Source organism: Homalodisca vitripennis, chromosome 1, assembly GCF_021130785.1.
Source record: "Homalodisca vitripennis isolate AUS2020 chromosome 1, UT_GWSS_2.1, whole genome shotgun sequence".
NCBI lineage: Eukaryota > Metazoa > Arthropoda > Insecta > Hemiptera > Cicadellidae > Homalodisca > Homalodisca vitripennis.
Genome location: NC_060207.1, coordinates 152,961,721 through 152,983,357, shown reverse-complemented (window position 1 = coordinate 152,983,357; position 21,637 = coordinate 152,961,721). Strand labels below are relative to the sequence as shown.

At 35.3% G+C, this 21,637-nt stretch overlaps 1 protein-coding gene across 1 annotated transcript; it reads right to left on the bottom strand.

Moving 5' to 3' along the window:
- Window positions 1-1,239: 1,239 nt before the first annotated feature.
- Window positions 1,240-20,592, bottom strand: LOC124374011 (WEB family protein At3g02930, chloroplastic-like). Its single transcript, XM_046832318.1, has 7 exons — window positions 20,165-20,592; window positions 19,020-19,209; window positions 17,801-17,944; window positions 15,497-15,688; window positions 11,761-11,900; window positions 2,497-2,685; window positions 1,240-1,503 (listed from the first exon to the last, which is right to left on the bottom strand). The coding sequence occupies exons 1-7, from the start codon at window positions 20,476-20,478 to the stop codon at window positions 1,398-1,400; spliced, it is 1,275 nt and encodes a 424-aa protein (XP_046688274.1). The 5' UTR covers window positions 20,479-20,592; the 3' UTR covers window positions 1,240-1,397.
- Window positions 20,593-21,637: the final 1,045 nt, after the last annotated feature.

The following is a 21,637-nucleotide window of genomic DNA, read 5'->3' as shown; positions in this document are numbered from 1 at the left end:
AAAAATGTAGGTATATTTCTGGCAAACAATTTTTATTTTTCTGTAAAACAAAAATTTACGGAAATATGATTGAGAGCGCGTGGCAGCGCAATCACAGCCTCTCTTAAGCCCTTAACCCTTCACCGTTTGAGAAAAAGGTTTTTTACTATATATTGCAATAAAGGATGTTGTAGCTCTCTTAATTACCTTTACAATGGTTTTTTATAAATTGTGATAGCATGAAAATTGAAGGAGTTATGGTCAAAAAACTTATCATATTTTTTTCTACTTAGTAACTGAAAATTTCGGACTGTGAATATTTGGAGCAATGTGAAAGTACGCAGTATAATAGAGACCCAAAACTATTGTAATGTGTATATATATACATAATATGGCTCATATATTTTGGAAACGTACGCATGAATACATGCTTTCTTATATGTATATATAACACATTTGAGTGAATTTTGTATAATTTGTAAATATTTTATCCAATAAATGGCAATTTTTTACTCTAAATTAAATTATTTTTAAATAATATGTAATCATATATATTTACTGTTTTAATTTAGGGGTAGTTTTAAGGGTAGAAAAGCTTAAGAATATGATAATCATTTTCGAGAGTGTGGAATAATATTTAAATCCTTTTCATTTTATAAAAAAAAAATTTTAACAATTTTTTTATCAAGGGGTAGTTTTCAAGGGCTGAAAGGGGGTTAAAAATTTTGATAATTATTATAGAAAATATAAAATATTACTAACTCTATACTTACATCTTTTTATATCATACCAAAGTATTTTTTTGTAATTTTTTTAATTTAGGGGTTGTTTGCAAGGGTTGTAAGATGTTCAAGGGGTTGAAAATGATTTTGATATTAGGTAATTGTGTTAGAAAACACTTTAAAATTTCACCACTTAGTATTAAACATGTTTTCTAGCGATAAAATGGCCCAATGTCGATTTTTCCATTAAGGGGTTGTTTACACCCCTTAAAAATAATAGGCGGAGTTCAGATCATTTTCACTTTTGAAGTTAAGGGTAAGATGAGCCTAATTCCAAAATTTCATGCAAATCGGTTCACAGTAAAAAAATTCGGAGGTAAGACCGTATTTTTCGCTTCAATGACTGCACTATATGTACCAGATAAGACCATGAATATTTTCATCAGCTGGTTATTGTGCTAACTTCTATAACAGCTGATGGAATGAGCTTTAAAGCAGTTAAGATCAAACTATCTCAATTGACAAAATAAAATCCAAACAATTTTTTAATCTTTTATTTACTATAATTATTATATACAAGCCTTAAACAGTACTAAATGTACACAAGTAAATACTGTGTATAACTACTGAAGTAAACCTCAAGTACAATTTGGAATGGTATCATATACGTGAGTTCAATTGTTTTATGCTACTCAGTTAAATTGAAAATGGGAAAAATAGATTTGAACATATTTTAATAGCTTCAAAAACTGCTCCATCTCTCATTTTTACAAGTCTTTGTTCAAACTCATCTTTCTCTAATCTGAAAATACAGATTAATATAAATAATATTTGAAGGTACAGCAATGATTATGAATGTTAAAAGTTGTGTGTGTGTGTGCGTGCGTGCGTGTGTGTGTGTGTAAAATTAACTTTTTAGTTAACACAGTTCTTCCTGTTTCCTGAAATAAAAATCTCTACCTACCATAAGATACAGACTAGTTTGATCACCTGAACAGACATTAAATACACAAAACAGATGCTAGTTACTCAGCTACTCCTAGCTATTCCACACAAGTCTCACATTTCCTTGCCTAGTTGATTTGCTAACTGAAGTAAACATTTATGGAGGTGGGTGAATAATAGTATTTGAGTGCGTAAAAGGTTTATCATTGCCTATGTGAAATAAAGAAATGTTTAAAACCTACAGTATGTATTTAGAAATTGTATTCACATACTTTCAACATACATTCATTAAAGTATATAAATATTGATTCACTTAATTAATATTCACACTGATGTTTTTTCTCACATTATACATATTATATTTGGTTACAAGTTATTTTTTGAGTATCGTATGGTATTCATTTGGTATCTTTATAATATTCTTTTGTATAATAATTATACTTTTAGAAAATAGTAATGAAAAATAGGAAAATAACAAGCTACTGGTTGAATTTAGGAGAAAACTTGAACTTTTATTTGTTATTTTAGGTATATAAGAAATCAGAAGATAATAAGGAATAATTCTGTATTTAGGTTTAAGCCGGAATATATATATAAAGCCAAAATTAAATATTTCATACAAATATGGAATTACTTTTCTATAGAGATCTTATAGATGAAAAAAGAATTATGTTTTCTCTCAACAACCTGCTCAACAAATGTTTGCTTGATATTGTTATAAAATTTGTGAATATAAAATGAACATTAATTTAAAAAATTCAAGTGATTCAGGTCAATTGTGAATTTGTGTCTAACCAAAGACACAGTCACATAAACTGTTTGGATAAGAGAGCACTCTAGTTTTACTTACTGGTATTGGTTTATCGCTGATGTAAGGCCACAGATGAGTTTTTCTTGTTCCTTAATTTTATCTTTTCCAATGCTGATTGCTTTTGTTAAACTAATATTATCTTCATTTTGAACTTTGTTCAAGTTTTTTACATTGTTTAATTCTACATCAAGATTTCTAATCTCAATGGCGAATTTTTCCATTGCTTTCCTAAAAAACAGTACAATAATTAGTTACAATTTGAATTTTTAATATACGTATATACACATACACTCATATTATATAATACTAAAATACCTTATTTTTAGTTAAAACTCTAAACTTTAAATAAAACAATAAAAGTGGTATTGTGTTATGTTGCTCTAGTACTACTATAGGATTTGTGTTTTACAAATTTTGTTTCACAAGTAATGTTAGGATTTTGGTATGGTTTTTAAATTGATATATCTGTAGTATCAAACATTTTTGTACATTTTCTGAAACCCTTTCAATCTTGGCCAATAAAGGCTTAAAATCATCTGACATCCAAAAATACTATGGAAAGCTGAATTTTTCTCTGGTTATAGACCCTTTATATTTACTCAAAGTCTACACTTCTCCTCCTTGTACATAGTCTCCTATGCCCCTTCAGATGTTAAAAGTGTATAGCTTTTCTAAATCACTTGTAAATCTGTTTCGCCATGACAAGTAAGTCGTTGTATAATTAAACTCTGTTTTAAATGGTATAACAAAAAAGTAGTTAAATGGTGATCTTGCATAAACCATAGTATTGTTCTCAATCCTCGGTACGCGTTACCATAATGTTTCCTTTCGAAAGCGAGTAGGTCTGTTGGGATGACCCGGCCACAACGAGGACGGCCAGTTTGTCAACATTTAGATAAGAAATCGTGATTCGAAGTATCACTTTTGTCTGTTCTGTCACCATCTTTTGCCGTATCACCCTTGACGTAGAGTGTCTGCCCGTATCTCGCACCCGTACAGGCGCACTGTGTGCGTGGCAGACATGAACAGCCGCCGTTTACTCGCGATAGGTCCACCGATATTCCTCATCAGTTGGTTCAAAGAGGAGGTAACAACTACCGCCCCAGAGATCTAGTCCCAAAAAGTGAGTTTGGGATCAAGGATCACGCCGAGATATTTTCTCTGTCTCGATAGTCCCTTGGCCTACCTGGGCCTGTACTATCAATCCTCCGCCTGGTGATCTTGGTCTTCTAAGGCACCAGAGACAGGCCGTCACTCACCCATCCAGACCAGTACTCAGTATGACTCGGTCGAGCTGCCATTGTGCTTCGTCGTAGGTTCTCGTAGTGATGACCGCGGCAATATTGTTCAGTATCCCACGAGGTAGCTCCCTACTGGCATTTCCATTCAGATGATCTCGTCGTAGGCGATGTTCCATAGGTCCGATCTCAGAATCGAGCCCTGTGCAACTCCGGCCGTAATCTTTCTCCTGCATGGCCCATCAGGAGTCATATAAATCAACTGCCTATTGCTGAGATAGCTGTTAAACATTCTCAGGAGGCAGAGAATGCGCGGTCAGCGAGACCAGCCTACGCGTGCTATGGTTTTCAAGCTGAGCTGCAACGAAGGCGTCCAAACCCTATGCTACCACCCCATTTGTGGAGCGGCTTGCCCGAAATCCGTGTTGACAATCAGAAAGGCAACACCAGCATCGATCGCTTCGACGATCCTCGGCTTCAACAGCAGCTCGAAAAGCTTTCCTGCTTGTATCAAGCATAGAGAGGTCTGTATGCCGACGGAGTTTCCGGTTCTCCCTTGCCTTTACTTATGAGGGCAAGGCGTTGGAGCCTTCCATCAGTCATCTAAGGTGCCTTCTTACAGCAGCTGCGTTACGACTGGTTCGAACTACTACCTTCAGCACTTCCTTCGGGACGACATTGGGGCCAGGTACCATACAGCACCGCATCTGTCCGATGGCCTTGGGCAGCTACACATCAATAAAAAAGGGAACCAGGGCAGAGTAGACTGATATGTCCTCGTATTCCCTGACCGGGTGGGTGGTACAAGGCACCCACTATATTGTCCTAGAGATGAGCTCATAATTGGGCCGGCTGAATGGGCACGGAGCCTCCGCATTGAAACTTTGTCCTCCCTTAACTCGTCTTACTTATCGAACTTACTCCTGATGATTGCTTTCTTTAAAGCCTTTCTTGCTGTACGGAATTACTCTGCGGTGGCTTCGGAAACTATTCGCCCCTCCGCCAACCGCGAGTTATCTGCGCACTCTAAGCACTCTCTGCAGAGCAGTGCGATTTCTTGGGGTTAGTACACTGGAGCTCTACCGTGATTTGAGTCACTCTTCGGCATCGAGGCTTCACAGCCTCTCACAATAAGCTCCATCGTAAGAGTTCACGTTCCGGCGTCCCTCGTTACTTCTAAGACAGCGCCCTTTCTCCTGTCGATAATCCCACTTAGGGTATCTTCGCTTAGTCTGGCGACATTCCAACTTTGAGGTCTTTGGGGTTCTCCAGATCGAAACTCTTGATTCCTTGACACAATACTGAAGGTTATATACGATCAGATTTAGTAAAATCCTCCATCATTTCCATTCCGTAATTCTTCGGCAGAAATTTTCGATATATCCGGAATGGTAAAGGTGTATCCCGGCCGTCGAAATGTGGGGGTGTTCCCCAAATTCACAAAAACCAGACCAACACGTGCAGCCATCTCCACAAAGTGACGTCATAAGTATTCGTCTCTTGCAGTACCCACCCAGTCGGGCGAGGATATTATCGGCAAACTTGTCTCGCGGATGTCCGAAGAAATAAGGACCGTTGTTGAAGTGGCGGTGCGTGCAGCCCTTACGGCCGTCAATGAAGAAGTGAGAAAAACTGCGAGATGAGGTGACCAACTTGACAGCTGTGGTAACTGAGCTGGACAGTAGGTTGGCGGAAAGGACGGACGATTCTGGAACATATACCAGCGGCGCGACAACCTGCGGATTTTCGGAAATCGAGGAGACTGTTGGTGAGGACACGGACAAGTTGGTGGAGGAGTTGTGTCGGGACAAGTTGGGGGTTGAGCTGCCACCGGAGTCCATCAGCAGAAGAAGCCACCGCGTCGGTCAGCAACCCCGTCCAGCGGCTGACGGAGTGAGTGAAAACGGCACCGCCCTATCATTAGTGCGGTTTCACCAGCTATCGTCAGCGTCAACGAGCATTCTCGGCCAAGAAGAACCTTAAAGGGTCCGGTATCTCCATCCGAAGAAGACCTGACTGCGAGCCGGATGGAGGTCTACAGGGCAGCAGTCACACAACATGGACCGAGGAGTACTTGGACCCTGGACGGGAGAGTTCTGTGGGTCGACCGACACGGCAACAAAGGCGCGGCGACAAGATTGGCAGAGCTGACCTCGGCGCAGCGTCTCGGCAACGTTAACTAGTTGTAAGTTTTATTTCTTTTTTCCGCTTTTATTTATAATTTGGCAATAAAGTTTTTAGTTTTAGTTACAAATGCTAAATTACTATTTATTTTTTTCCAGTTTATTATTTTTCACAAAGCATAGGTATACATAAATATTTATATATATCTTTATTTTTTTTAATGTTAAATGCCTTAAATTCAGGTTCTTTGACTGTTAAATATAAATTTTTCACCAACAATGCTTGCACTACAATTTAAATCTAAAGTTTCTAATTTTATCTTACTTTAAACAAATTCCATACTCAAGTATTTTATTCAAGCTACAGTATAGTAATACACTTATTTTGTCAATTTTACAAACACTTTATGATGTATGTATGCGCGCGCACATGTGTATGTGTATGTATGTATGTTGTGTATATATGTATGTGTGTGTGTGTGTGTGTGTGTGTGTGTGTATATATATATATATATATATATATATATATATATATATATATATTGTTTATGATCATTTACTTAAATATGCAGTTTTATATTCCAATTACTAATTTAGCAATGATTTAATTTAGTTTGTTGTAAGCTCAGATATATATTTTTAGTTTCGTATAAAACACAGCATAGTGCTGTTTAATAATTATTATTATTATATTACTTTTTTAGCAAATAATTGTACATTTCATGTTTCTTTTGAAACAAGTGTTTCCATAATTCTTTTTACTACATATTGTAGTTTAGGTTTATGTGCACATGTACGTATGTGTGTTTTATGTTATATGTGTATATATGTGTATGTATGTATATGTGAGTAGGTATGTGTATATTCTTCTTCAAATATTTTACAGTTCTGATTATTATTATTTAATTTTTTTATTATAAGTAGAAATAAATTTTTTATGTTTACATATTGCTTATTTGTTTCAAAATTTAATATGTTATTCAAGTAAGTATCTTGCCGATACCTTGTCAGTGTCATGATTAGCCGTAAGTTTAAGTGTGCATCTTGTGTAAATTTACAATGTTTTTACGAATGTATGTGAGAATGTATATTGTATGCTAGGGTTACCCACAATTTCGTGTCTGTCGGAGTCGCCTGCCGCTCGCTGCCCGCGCTGTCGGGCTGGGGTCCCCGGCTGATGGTCCCGCCCCGGGCGATAGCGCTCTCCCTCTCTCACAAATTATCTGCCGAACACTTTCTCCCTACGATAATTTTCTTAAGGCAGCTCATGTTAATGCTCAATCGCTTTTTTGTTCATATTGACGATTTCAGAACTATATTTTGCTCTTCACAGTTTGATTTAATTCTAGTTTCTGAGACTTGGCTCAAACCTTCTTTTGAGTAACAGGGCTGTTGAGTTGACGGGATACTCCTTGTTCAGGAATGACCGTCTACATAAGGGTGGCGGAGGTGTCGCGTTTATGTCAAGTCTCACCTTCCTGCTTCTATTCTTCTATCATCTGACACATCCAGAGCTGGGACGCCCAGAATATATGTTTCTAGATGTCAGTGTTAAACAGATCACACATCTTAGTTGCCGTCTGTTACAGAGCTCCTAACCTTGGCTATCTTGCTGAATTCGAACATGAACTTCTTAAACCTCTTGGCTCGCTGCAGTCATGTTATTGTGATGGGGGACTTTTAACACTGATTTACTTGGACCAGTTACCTACGATCAAAACCTTTTTATCCGACTTGTTTTTTTCTTGTAACATGGACTATACTACCACTTCATGCCACTCACCATACTGCCGCTGCCGACACCTGGCTGGACATAATTGCTGTCGGTGACCCGACCCTCATTGCGCACCATGGACAAACTGCCTGCCCCCTGGACTTTCAAAACATGATTTGATATTTTGCATCTACAAACTTCTTCTCCCCCAAACCCAAACCAAGTTTATTAATACAGAAACTACAAAAACATTGATCTTGACCTTCTGATTTTTCGATACTTTCCAATATTTCTTGGCATGAAATACTATTTTCTGATGACGTGAATTGATATGGTTTTTCAATTTAATTCCCTAATTCTTCAATTGTTTGATAAACATGCTCCAATAGTCTTCAAACGTGTAACAAAAAAGCCTGCTCCCTGGATTACTGACTTTATTCGCCATCTGCAAAGACAGAGAGACACTGCTTTCCGCAAGGCTAAGCGAACAAAGAATCAGCACGATTGGAGCTTATATAAAAGACTGAGAAATCAGACACAGCAACAAATTAGAAATTCTAAAATTAGATTTTACTACAATTCTCTTTCTCAGAAACAAACAACTAAAACCCCCTATGGACGAAACTGAAAGAGCTGGGAGTGGGCAAAATCTGATGGTGACCAACAAACCCATTTAAATCCAAATATAATCAATAACTTTTTTGCTAACGTCCCCATTGATCTGTCCCGTGCTCGTGATTATGTCATAGAGCTAGAGGCTTCTCCGCTTGACGGACCTGTTCATCAGTTTTCTTTCACTCCGGTGACTGAGGCTGAGGTGTTCAGGGCGGTCATGAGGATGTCTAGCCATTGCAGTCGGGGCCGACAACATTCCAATCAAGTTCATTAAGAGCACTCTGCCAGTCACCCTCCCAGTTATTACTGCAATTATTTAATAAATCTTTAATGTCCTCAACTTTTCCAGATATATGGAAGAGAGCTCAAATCCGTCCCTTAAATAAGTGTTCTTCCCCTAAAGCTCCATCTGATTTAAGACCTATTAGTATACTGCCTGCGCTATCCAAGTGTTTAGAAAGAATAGTCCACCAACAATTCTCCCGTTTTATTGACAGTGGCAATATTTTGTCGGTATTTCAATCTGGGTTTCGCCCCTCACCACAGTACTGCCACAGCCCTTTTAAAAATCACAGAAGATATAGGACTTGCTATGGACAAGCGACAAGCTACAATTTTTGACTCTATTCGATTTTTCCAAGGCCTTCGACTGCGTGTATCACCCTCTTTTACTGATCAAATTGAAGAGGTATGGTTTCTCTGATGGTTGTGTCAGGTGGGTGGGGTCATATCTCTCCCGAGCGACAGCAGCGTGTCAAGACTGACAATGGGTGCTCCGAGTGGAAACCTGTCACCCGAGGGGTGCCTCAGGGTTCTGTACTTGGGACCACTTCTTTTTACACTCTACATTAATGACATAACTACTAGCATCCGGACACTCAAAGTTCCATCTGTACGCTGACGATTTACAAATTTACCGCCACTTTTCACCTAATGAGATGGACACTTGTGTACAGGTAATGAACTCTGATATTGATTCAATAGCTTACTGGACTTGCAGACATGGACTGAAACTTAATGAAACCAAGACTAACTGTATTTTAATAGGCTATAAAAGGCTTATTACTAAAATTGACATTAATACTGCTCCAAGACTGATACTGAACAATAAAGAAATAGTTTACAATGAAAAAGTAAAAAAACCTGGGAATAACTATCAAACAAAAACCTGGATGGGGCTGATCAGGTGTCACAAATTTGTATTAGGGTTTTGCCTGTATACATGGCCTCAAGCGATTTGCACAATACTTGCCGTTGGATGTTAGAGTGATGTTGGTGAAAAACTCTAGTTTTACCTCACTTCAATTACTGTGACGTGGTGATCAATGACATGACTGTTGACCTTTCTAGTAAAATTCAGCGTGCACAGAATTATTGTATTCGGTTTATTTTCAACTTACGACGTGATGATCACGTATCTCCTTATTTTGAGCAATTATCCCTATTAAATCAAAAGAACTTAGAGATCTTCATGTACTTAGTCTGTTGCACGCACTAATCCACAATGGTTGTCCAAGTTATTTGGCCCAAAGTTTCGTTTTTATGTCTGATATTAGTGCACGTAGAAACTCGTTAGGGGTGCATCTTTATTATCAACTCCAATTCATAGGACAACCTTATATAATAATTCTTTCACTGTTTCCGACATGTCGATTGTGGAACGCTCTCCCAGACAACATCAGAACTATTGACAGCGCGATCGCTTTGGGGCGGAGGTTCGGGCCTTTCTGCTGCGGGACTCGGCGGGAGTGACGGTTGGTGGTTCTTGTGGTCACACTTGTGGTAACTGTATGTGAGTTGTGTGGATGGGGGAATGAAAAGCTGATTAGGATAGGATAGTTTTATTAGTTGCCTGTAAATAGATTTATGTTAGAGTTTTAATCTAAATGGTTAATTTTAATTATAATTTATATATATACATTATTATGTTACATCCAATATGTAATTAATTATTAAAGTGATTTAGTTTAAGTGTCAATTACAATGTTGTAATAGGTATGATAATATTTTACTTTGTTTGTTTTTTTTTTTGGAGGTTAAGTGGTAGAGAGGACTTTTAAGTCCTAACTTCGCCTCTGTAAATAAAGGCATTTTTCATTTCATTTCATTTCACCCGGCTGCTCTTTCGTCACCACCGGCGACAATAAAATTTCGATCACGTTTTTAATTGGTGTGGGATAAATTACGAGAATGACCTTATTCCTGCTCACGAAAACGAAGCCATGACATGTACCGTGACTCTTCACGAACGCGTTCGTGTTAGGTATACAGGTGTCTAAGATATGGAACCAGCACGGCTCGTCCTTGTCACGGCAATGCTCGCTTATTACAACAATGTTAACTTTATGTTCCCGAACAAACTGCAAGAGGAGACCGTTTGAAACTCTACTCAGTTTTAGATTTACTTGGAGGGTTTTTATTTAATTTTACTGGCTTTGTGCAGAGCCTGTAGGAGAACAGGCCCTCGTGCAGGAAGGTGTTTAAGTTTCGGGGGATACGTTCAGCCCCAACCAAAGACTAAATCGTGATTCCATCTTACAGTCGCTCCGCCTATCACCCGTCTCCCCATGCTTAAAACAAAGGTCTTGACCTCCTATGTCGTTTGTCCGCAGTCCGCTTGGAGGTGGCCGAAACCGGAAGCACTTTGTCCGCAGGACCGCCTCCAGACCGCTTTCCTTTCTTGCTGGTGTCATCTTGGACGACATAACAGCAAGCTGTTTCCCTGCAGCTTTCTCTACTTTAGCCGCCCGCTTATCCTTTCTTCGAGCTTTCCCTCGGTCAGCCGAAGTAACCTGCCAGGGACTCTCCTTGCTAAGGTGATATAATACCTGACTGCATCCTACCTCGATGATGAAGGCATTTGAGCTCCTGTAGCAGTGGCATGCGCTCCTACCAGTCACTTCGTCTCATGGACAATCCTGGCGTCGAGGCCGTACTCTTGTCTACAATCTCCATCCTTAGTGGTCTCCGAAGGGGCGTTGTACAATCCCTTCTTCCTTTTCCGGGACCCATGTTCGACAGAAATGAGGTTCTGTACTAACACATTCCTTTCCTATTCCATCGCCTTCTGCCTAATGTACCAATACCCTTGGATTTATCTGACCAGTTCAGTGATGTGGTCCACTCCTGTTTAAGTACGAACGGCACTCTATTATAATTGGTCTGACAGACTGCCCGTACCTCCTCAATCCGTTTCACGGTCGGATCGAGGTTATCCTCTTCGTCCCAATCGACGTTGTCGATCTGTCTCCTGAAGAGCTCCAATTTGCAAGGCCCCTCCACTGGTTATTCCTCAAATAGAAGGGCGATGGTAACTTGGGGGTTCGCAGGGCTGTTCATTAGATTATTTGAAGTTTATTTTAAGTGTGCTAAAATTTTGTCATTTCTATATTATTTTAATTTCAATATAGTTAGGTTTGGAAGTATAACGTGTATCATTTAATCCAAATTATTAGATTTTAGTATTTAAACGATTTCATTTTATATGGTATTGAGATAAAATTATAATAAGCTACTTTGGACTTTCTTTCTTTTCTTTCTTCGAAATCTTTTGTTTTTCATTTATTGGGCCAAGTTATTGTGCTTACAATCTTTGAAACACAAAAATACTTACTCTTTGCTCTTTATTTCGTTACTCAGTTTTCGATTCACACCTACAAGGCTCTCAATCTTTTTCTGCAGTATTATATATTTCTCAGTCATAATTTTCGAGTTACTGATCTCGTCTTTCAATTGAATTTCCCCTGTTTCAAGCTGGAAAAGTAAATGAGTAATATTTACAAGTTAGTTAAATGTTCGATTTGCTGCAATATGTTTTAATCGTACAACTAAGTATATCTATGGTGGACCCAACCTGCAAACAGGAAATATTTATACAAACACAAACTATACAATCACGAGACCACACACTACTCACTGCATGAATCTGATAAGTTATCCTAAATATATTTTGGAAAGTTTTCTACTGCATTATAAAAATATATCTAAAATAAGGAGATAATACAAATTTTCATCTACTGCATTGCTCAAGCCTAAGTATTGGTACTTAACCTGGTTCTAAATAATATTTGATGGAATGATTTTAATTTCCTGTAACAACTCTAGAAGAAGTTTAACTAAAGATGGTCATAGATAGACAAAGGGCTTAAAAGTAAAAAAAAAACTCACTATAAAATTGATGTAAGGAGCCAAGGTCATTTAAAAGGCATATTACACAAAGAACAAAGTAATAAATAGATTGGTAATAAGTAGTGATTAAATTAGATCTCAAATAAATGGTTATTTGGGTTGTATTAATTTAACAGATTAGTTAATTATTTTTAGAATAGATTATTTATGTTATATTAGAATATAAATAATTTATGTTATATAAAAATCATTGATTATGTATAAAGTGAAAGGTAACTCATTTGATTACATAAATAAATGTTTACAAATACATCTAACACGGCTCAAAAACACAGTTTATTTATTGTTCGAGTAGTGATCTTGTCTCAACAGGAATGGGCATTGTTGTTATTGCTTATTAGAAGGTGGGTTATCCTCATTCCATCTCTCCGTCTACGGTACCAACATTGTGACTATTTGATACTCTGATGTAATCGCCATATTCGTGATACCCTGAGATTATTGGTCATTGCATAATTGCCTGATAATTTACGCGCAACTTAATTTTGTTTTAATAAAAGCAATTAGTGGTTTTATAATTTACATACATTTTTGTTTTCATATTTATCACAAGATTTTAAAATAGCCCAAATATAATTCTAGTTTCTTTGTAAAATGTAACGGAAACTCTCCAGTTAATTTCCTATCAAAGATTATCCGTAACAGGTATCAAAATATTTGTTTCGTATGACATAAAAAGGTGTTTGCGTATATAGCGAGGTGTTTGAGAATCAATGGGTTTTCAATCCAAAATATCAAAATGTATAGTTGCACATTTAAATGTAACTAAATATATAATACAATATTTTTTTAAGTATAATGTATAAATAAACTCTGAATCAACAATAACATAATTATAATGAGAGATATTACTAAACTAATTGACGTTGAAATTCTACTATTGCATGAGATTTGTTTGACTGAGGTGAGAACTAAATGACCGGCTAAGCCAGTTAATCTGGGTCGAATTAGAAGATTTAGTCGGTTATTATTTCGACTAAAATAACCGATTAATGACAGAAATAACTGATTGGGTGTACGTTTATACAGACCTTTCAGTTATCGCAGCACTAGGAATAAGCTAACTGAAACTGAAGCCAGGTTAGAATGGTGGTATTAAGGAAGAGTGCACTAATCATCATCATCCACGACCGATCGTTGTGCTTCACTATTGTAAATTACTGCAGTACACGATTATTATTTACACTTCATCCATGGCAGTTTATTTTAAAACAAAGCAGCTGAATTTTGAATGTTTAATGAAAACAACTCACATTTTGTTAAATTTTAAAGCATTCTAATTTTGTTTATTTAAAATTTATTCTGTGCTTGATCAAAATTTATAAAATACTTCTTTGTTTTCATTAACTACCCATACACATCATTTAAAAGAAAAAAAAAACAAAAACTTTCGTGTTACTTTCCCTTGGTTTGTTATGTTATCGAAATTTTAAATTATGGTTTAAATTATCCATTACAACATAGTTATTAACTTATAGCTTACAGATTTTATTTTCAATTTAATGGGCAGAAGGAAGTAAGAAAAAAGTCACTGCAAAAGACTAAATACCTACTCTAGTTTTTTAATAATGTATTAGAAATTGGATAAACGCATGGTATATCCAACTACAAAGTTTATTTTAAAATATGAAGAACTAGCTGTTACCCGCGGCTTCGCACGCAATCTTAGGACCAAAGTCCTTATATTACTTAGTAAAAGCAATTATGATGTAATATGATGGGAGTCCTGTAAAAATTTTAAAACGTAAGTAGGTATACATCAGGTAGATATTATTTAAGTTCGTGGTAAATAGTATCAGAGTTTAACTTAATTATTATATCATGTTTGGCACGTGTAGGAGCATTTCTGGTTCTAATTAATTATATACATAACGTCACAGCTGAATCTGCCTTGTTATCCCGATCAAGAAAACACAAATCTCAGATCGCACAGATCTCGGAAACTTACTTCGGTCAAAAAGCGTATATTTCCAGTCCTTGTCATATATTTCAGGTCTAAGATATTTCCAGTACTATAGTAGAGTTTGCCTTGTTGTTCTGACGAAGAAGGAGCAAGTACTTTTTGTGATTCAATGTTTATTGAAATTAAATAGGGCTATTGCCATTTATACAATTTAAAGTAAATAAAAGTCGTTTGACAGGTATTTGGTCTTCCGATCATATGTTAGTTTGCTTATTTAAAAACGCATATGTGACAGATACGGCCAAATACAAAATAATTTAATCGGAAAAAGTAAGCGCTCTGTGGTGTAATGGTAGCACATTCACCCGGAAAGTGAGAGATCTGGGTTCGACTCCCGGCGGAGCAAGTACTTTTTGTGATTCAATGTTTATTGAAATTAAATAGGGCTATTGCCATTTATACAATTTAATGTATTGGTATATACTTACGTAGGACCGAGATGTCTACTTCGGTTAAATAGTGCCTACTTAAGACCATTTAAATTCACTTACCTACTATGTCACAGTTTAGCTTGCCATATTGCCTCGATCAAACTTTATATACGTTCGATTATCTAGTTCTCGGAAATCTACTTTGGTCAAAATCGTGTTGACATAGTTTTGAAAACATTCATAACTTTGTTCATAAAGGTTAGTTTTATAACAGTATTTAATGCATTAGATAATTTTAATTCGTCATTGGCGAAATCTGGAGTAAAATTTATATGTTAATGTTTTATTTACTATCTGCATTACACTACCGATCAAGCACTGTTTACTTATTAATGATAAAATTCAAATGTAAACAGATGTTTCAGAAAGTTCGTCGAACTATAGCTGTCAAAACATTCGAATGTAAACAAACTAATTTTTCAATTTGAATTCGACTTTATTTGGTGAAATGAATGTGTTATGGGTGGTAAAAAGCACTCTAAGTGTTAATTCTGACCAAAAGCTATACCTGTTCCAAATTTCAGCACAATCCGTATACCAGTATCAGCGTGATTCGAGGACAAACCTCAAATATCCAAATATTCAAACTTTCGCATTTATAATATTAGTGGGATTTATGACATGAAAGCGATATATTTCGGGTTCAACCTACTTGCAGATTACAAAATAAATTTATTACATTAAATGAATTATACTATTATTAAATGTTAAGCTGTAACAGTGAAATTCAACATTTTTTTTATTGAGGCAATACTTGTACGTCTTACCTTGCTCAAAAGACGCGCTTCTTTTTCTCTGGATTCGTTTAGATCCCTATCGTAAGTTTCTATTTTTTCTTTGAAATCTTTGTTCATGCAGTTCAATGACAACAATTCATTCTTCAGTGATTTGATTTCGGCCTCCATTTGTGACTGTTTATTTTCTTGCGCATATTTTTCAGTTTCTAGTCGTTTCAGGTCCTATAATATAATACATCAGAATAAAACTGTATAATAATTCACACGTACAAAAAGGCTCAAGAATGATCCTTAATTCAAACAAGTATGTAAAATAATAATTTAAACATCTAAACTGTTAGGACTTATTCCAAACCAATCGCCAAACAAGTTGTATATTATTTACAATTTTTTTGTAGTTATGTTTGGTTAGAATCAGATTTAAGTTTATCATTTAAAATCGATTGATTATCATATTCCTTCTCTAAAATAATCAGTAAGCTGGTCTGAGTTTTATCTTGAACCAAGGCGTTAGATCGGGTGATCGTTTACCATTGGCCGATTGACATGGCGTAATCTGATCATTTGCGACAGCGTCTGCTTGACGTTCCTCGTATGTGAGGTTAACTTTAACTTCTTGAGCACTACTACATTACAAAACAAGAACAACGGAATTATACTATTTATAAACAAAAGATTATCAACTACTTCTGGACAGATGACTTTGAGAAGTACACGGCTTCGCTTTCAAATTTACATACAGCAACAAAGAAATAAGCGATTTAGAGTGCAATAAGCGAAATATCTGGGAAGGTAAATAATAAAGTTTATTTTCTTATTGATAAACATTTTCCGGGTATTCCTTCCACCCATGATTTGTGTAAACGGGCGACTTAAGACTTAAGACTTAAGACTGACTTCGTCTTTCATACTGTTTCTGAACTCGATCTCGTACATTATGTTACTGGAATGCGCGGAGGATCCTCTCTGGGTCGTGACGGGTTTTCGGTTCTTATGCTTAAAGAAAACCTACACATTATTTTACAGCATTTTTTCATTTAATAAATCTTACCTTAACTACCGACCTTTTCCCAGAAAATTTTAATATTGCCAAAGTACCTCCTATATATATATATATAAAGCCAACGATCACAGATACAGAAATAATTACCGCTCTATATATCTTTTAAGCTTTAGATATATAAAAAGCTTTTGATTCTGTCCATAAAGATAAATTATTGGAAGCAATAGGGGTGCGTGGCAGGGCCGTCTCATGGCTTAAAAGTTATCTGAATAATAGGCAACAGTATGTGACCATATGTGTAACAGAGAGCGAACCTCTTCCAGTTAATTACGGCGTAGTACAGATCCAGTACTTTGGGCCAATTTTATTTTTTAATATACATTAACAACACCTCTAAATTGAACTTAATGAGTAACATTTTCCTATTTTCAGATGACTACCACCACAAAACTTTTACCTGAAATGAAATATTGATTAAATTTGTTGTTGTTGTTGGGTTGAAATGAATAGTCCAACAGCACATTTTGAGTAAAAGTAGCCAAGCCATTGACAACGTAAAGAATATTGTATTGAAGATTATCAGTTCCAGTTCTTTTACTTCTTCACTGACAGGAGAGAACGCACAATGATCTCATTACAGGTTCTCTACCAGATTAGTAAACTTTGGAGGGCACAGTTGGATCCACTACTGAAGCGATCAATTTAAAAAAACGTTGGTCACTTTCAAGGAATTTGAAGAAGTTTACACTAATACAACTATGGTAAATTAGTTCAAATTGGAGACTAGGTTTTTTATATTAGTAAAATGTCTTGGTAATATCAATAAAAACAGAAATATCTCTGCGGTTTGTTTTAGTATGCTGCGAACCTTCAATGAACATTTTTAGGTGTAAATCTTTTTAAACAAGTAATTAAATAACTATCATAGCCTTCTCAATTAATGAAATAGTAACATGTTTGCCGTGTTTTGGGGGATATTATTTTTGAGCAATGTAGTTCTCTCGTTCTGTATTTTTTCGTATTTTTTCTTTTGAATAGAAATGTTTTATTAAGATGAACTGTTATATGGCTTCTGAATCCTTAAACCCACAGTCAGTATTAGTGAATATGGTTTAAAAAAATACTAAGACTCAGCTGTAGGAAACAAATTGAGAAGCTGGGCTTTACTTAACAACCTTTTAATTTGATTATTAATTGTTCAGAGTCAAATTTCTCCTGTATAAAAGTAATATTCTGCGGTGAATAATCACAGATGATAGTGTACATTACAAAACTGAGTTATTGTGTATATCTGCAATAACTTTGTATATGGTCGGTAGATGAGTACATACCATTCTCAACTGGTCTGTAGTATTCAACTCGTTTTCCAGACGTTGTTTTAGATGACCTGAATCACTCATAGCAACTGCAACTCTGAGCTTTTCTGACTCCAAAAGATTTCGTAAAACAACAATTTGAACATTAAGGTTTTGCACCTAAATAACAGAACAAGAGTTACATATAAACATGTTGTATTGATCCCGGTGATTCTAACCCCCACCCCACTACACTTATTAAAAGTTTATTAGGGAGGTAGTATCAGGGAGATCTTGATTTTTTAGATTTTATAATAACTTGCCAAATTGATTCTTCCTAAGATTGAAGATTAACACTTTGATTAAGTGGCACTCGTTCAGTAATTATGCAATTGCTTCATCTAAGTACAAACGCATGAAGAATAATACAAAATGGTGCCTGTTGACAGCAATTTAATTTCATTAACTTGTAATTTAAGCTGTTGAATATAGGACAAAAGGATTTCGGATATTTACTATCGTTATGTTATAAAAGGTATAGTGTCCCATTGGAGCGTTCCAATCCTGGAAACATTGTGTTATACCTTTTGTAACATTTAATGATGGCAAATGTCCGAAATCCTGTTATCCTATAAATCCTTCCAACTGTCAATAACTTTAAACACAGTGTTGAAGATACTTATTCTATATCTATATTTTAAATGGAAAACAAACAATTCTTATTCTTTTTAATATTGTTCTTGTTTTAGAATGTTTACTTTTTATATTTTAAAATATACAAAATGAACACAAAAGTTACCACGTTTTAGCTTGTAAGCTACTACACAAAAGTTAACAAGCAATTCATTACTGTTGCTAGTTCCGGCAATATTTATCACCAATAATATCATGCGGAGTTTAAAAATATTGCTTACATTATATTTTGGAGTCTGGTTCGATTACTCCACCGATCGTTGACCCAACAACCCAAATATAGTTTAGTTTTAAATAAGAGGGTTGTCGGCCAACGATCAGTGGTGTAATTGGACCGATTTACACTTCTTCCAGAAGGGTCGTTGGCCCAACGATCAGTAGAGTAATCGAACCGTCCCCATATTTTGTGACGTTTATGAGGTACGAGAGTTGACTGTACAAAACATATTACTAATAATTGCAAGAATTATTACTCTCGTAGCAGTGTTGGTAATTTTGCTTACTTTATTTTCTTTATAATCCTAGAATGTTCAATAAATTAATAACCTACTTTTAAACTAACCTCATTCTCTATTTTCTGTGCGTCAATTCGAAGTTTCGTTACTTCATATCTCCGCTTCCTCCAAGAATGCAAAATGAATATTTTGCACACTTTTCTAGCAAGTTCAAACTCTTCCACACTATTCAATGATGTAATGTTACACCTTTTAGAAGCTATTATAGACATTTTTGTTTCATCGCCTTGTTCCTTGCTGCAATATCAAAACAATGTTGAGTTCTAAATCACAAAGTTTACTCTGTATAAAGCAGTATAACTAATTTTGTTAAAATACAAGGTGGGCCATAAGTCAGTTGTCACTTGCAATTTTTTTAGACGATGTTTTGACTAGCGCAGTTGCAGTCTATTGTGAACTTGACTACAGTTGTTAACCCGGCAGCAGTTACGCTAAGTTATTTTACAATAGCAGTTCGAGGTTATGTTGTTGTATATTATTTAGTCAACGATGACGTTAAGTACAGAACAGCGTGTATTTGTGTTAAAATCATGGTTGAAATATGATCGTAATTACATTGATGTGTGTGATTCGTTTGTGGAACGTTTTCCAAACGTTAGACCTCCATCTCGACAAGGTATTCGGAAATTAAATACAAGGTTCGAAGAAACTGGGTCAGTGGCGAGCTTTATCTTTCAGGTAGGCCAGTGTCTGTAACTACAGAAGACAATCTTAATGTTGTTGCGCAATGTTTTGTGCAATCGCCTACTAAATCTCAAAGGAAAGCGTCCAAGGAATATGGATTACCAAGAACCATTACCATATGTGGATTACCATAGGTTAGTCTTTAAAATAATAATTAAAAATAAATAATACTAATTACAATAATAATACTGTACTTTGTACAAATAAAGTATTTGTACTTTTCTGGTAACTTTGTATTTTCATTTCTGACAACTGACTTATGGGCCACCCTGTATATACGGAGATTTCTTTAGCCTGAAGTCACGCAATCATCATACTTTGCTTTATCAATAAAGTTAAATTGCATTTTCAAATGGTTTGTGTTAGGAACTATGCTAATTCATTTTTACAAGGTCAACCGCACACGTATGTCAGTGACTTACAGGACTAAAAGATTAAAATTAAGATCATTTGACCGTTTTAATACTTTTATTTTCATAACTAGTTATAAGTGTAAACGTATCATTACCTGTATCGCTTTTTGAGAGTGCATATCTTCTGGATACTGGGTAGTTCGACCAAGGAAATAGATTTTCGCTTAGAATTTAATATTTTGGTTTTGTTTGATATAGGTGTCAGTTCGGCTGGTAAACAATTGTGGAGTTTTCTATATTTACTGGATGCAGAAACACCAGTGGAATCCACAATCTTCGGCTTATGTATACCGTCGTTTTTTATTTTAGTTGCGTGAGAAGAAGCTATAGGTATTTTTCTTGGTACAAATGGTGCGCATTCACCTTTTCTTTTTAAAGAGAGTTTTGCATCACTCTTATTTGGATTCATACTGCACTATGTTAAACAGTTTTGAAAATGAAGACAAAAGAAAACTTATACAGATTGTGTTGTTATTACTATGCTTCTTCAACAGTAGCATTGACACTGAAACTAATAATAATGCATTATTGGTTTATACATATGACAGAAGTAAACAATCATTACAATTAAACGTGTATTAATAAGTCTAAAATATAAATCCTTTTAATTTAGTCTCCTAAAATATAATTTAGTATTTTATTGTTATTGCAATGTACACTGTATATATGACACAAAAATTTTGAAATATGGATAGATTTTGATATATAGGATATTTCATAGAATTATAGAATCATAGAATATTTTTATGTGTACTAATGTAAACTCTTGAATGCTGTAAAATAGTGTTCTCATAAACATGTTTTAGTTTAATTTTATATTGATATATTGTGTTCTTATTGTGTTACATATTTTACTGTATACTTTCACTCCAATATACCGGGTAAGTTTTTTAAAGTGATCCAATAGCTAACTTTTTAATTAAACGACTTAGCACCACACTTTAAATTTGAAACTTGCTCAATTTTAAGTTTCACTCAGGAATACACTTTCAAATTTTTTGAAGATGGCCGCCATTTTCCAATATGGTGGCCTACTTTAAAATCTTTTATGGAACACCCTGTATCTTATGTTGTTTTTAGATTCTACTCTAAAAAATAAAACATTTTTGCTATTGAGAGTTTTTCAATATCTCTAACGGTTTATAAGCTACGTGGACTGGACGTTTTCATCATCAGTTGCATGAATTCTTAAAGCACGTTTAATCAATGTTAGTTTTATGTGTTGTTAGTGTTTTGTTATGTGTGTATTTTGTATGTGTTTTGATATTAGACATATTTTACGCTGAGCATTAATCATTTTGCTTTGATATTCATTTAACTTTTCGACTAAATATTTGATAAAAAAAGATTTCAGAAGCAGCGATTTAGATAGATCGCAGTTAAACAAACACATTTAAAGAATACATATTTTATTGAACACATTTAAAAATTATCTAAAACAATATTATTGTAATAGCAATACCAAAACAAAGGACCGGTTCTAATAGCTTAGTAACTTTACAAGTTCAAATCAAATGTTTGAAGTGCCGCCCTTCTGCCTGAATGCACTTTCTGAGTCGTTGCACATG

Bases quoted from the DNA above. Each gene is read 5' to 3' on its own strand.
- LOC124374011 (XM_046832318.1), bottom strand. From the start codon at position 20,478: ATGAATCCAAATAAGAGTGATGCAAAACTCTCTTTAAAAAGAAAAGGT. The intron at 17,945-19,019 runs GTTAGTTTAAAA...TCTGTTATTTAG, and splicing joins CACAGAAAATAGAGAATGAG to GTGCAAAACCTTAATGTTCA. The intron at 1,504-2,496 runs GTAAGTAAAACT...CTGTATTTTCAG, and splicing joins TCAGCGATAAACCAATACCA to ATTAGAGAAAGATGAGTTTG.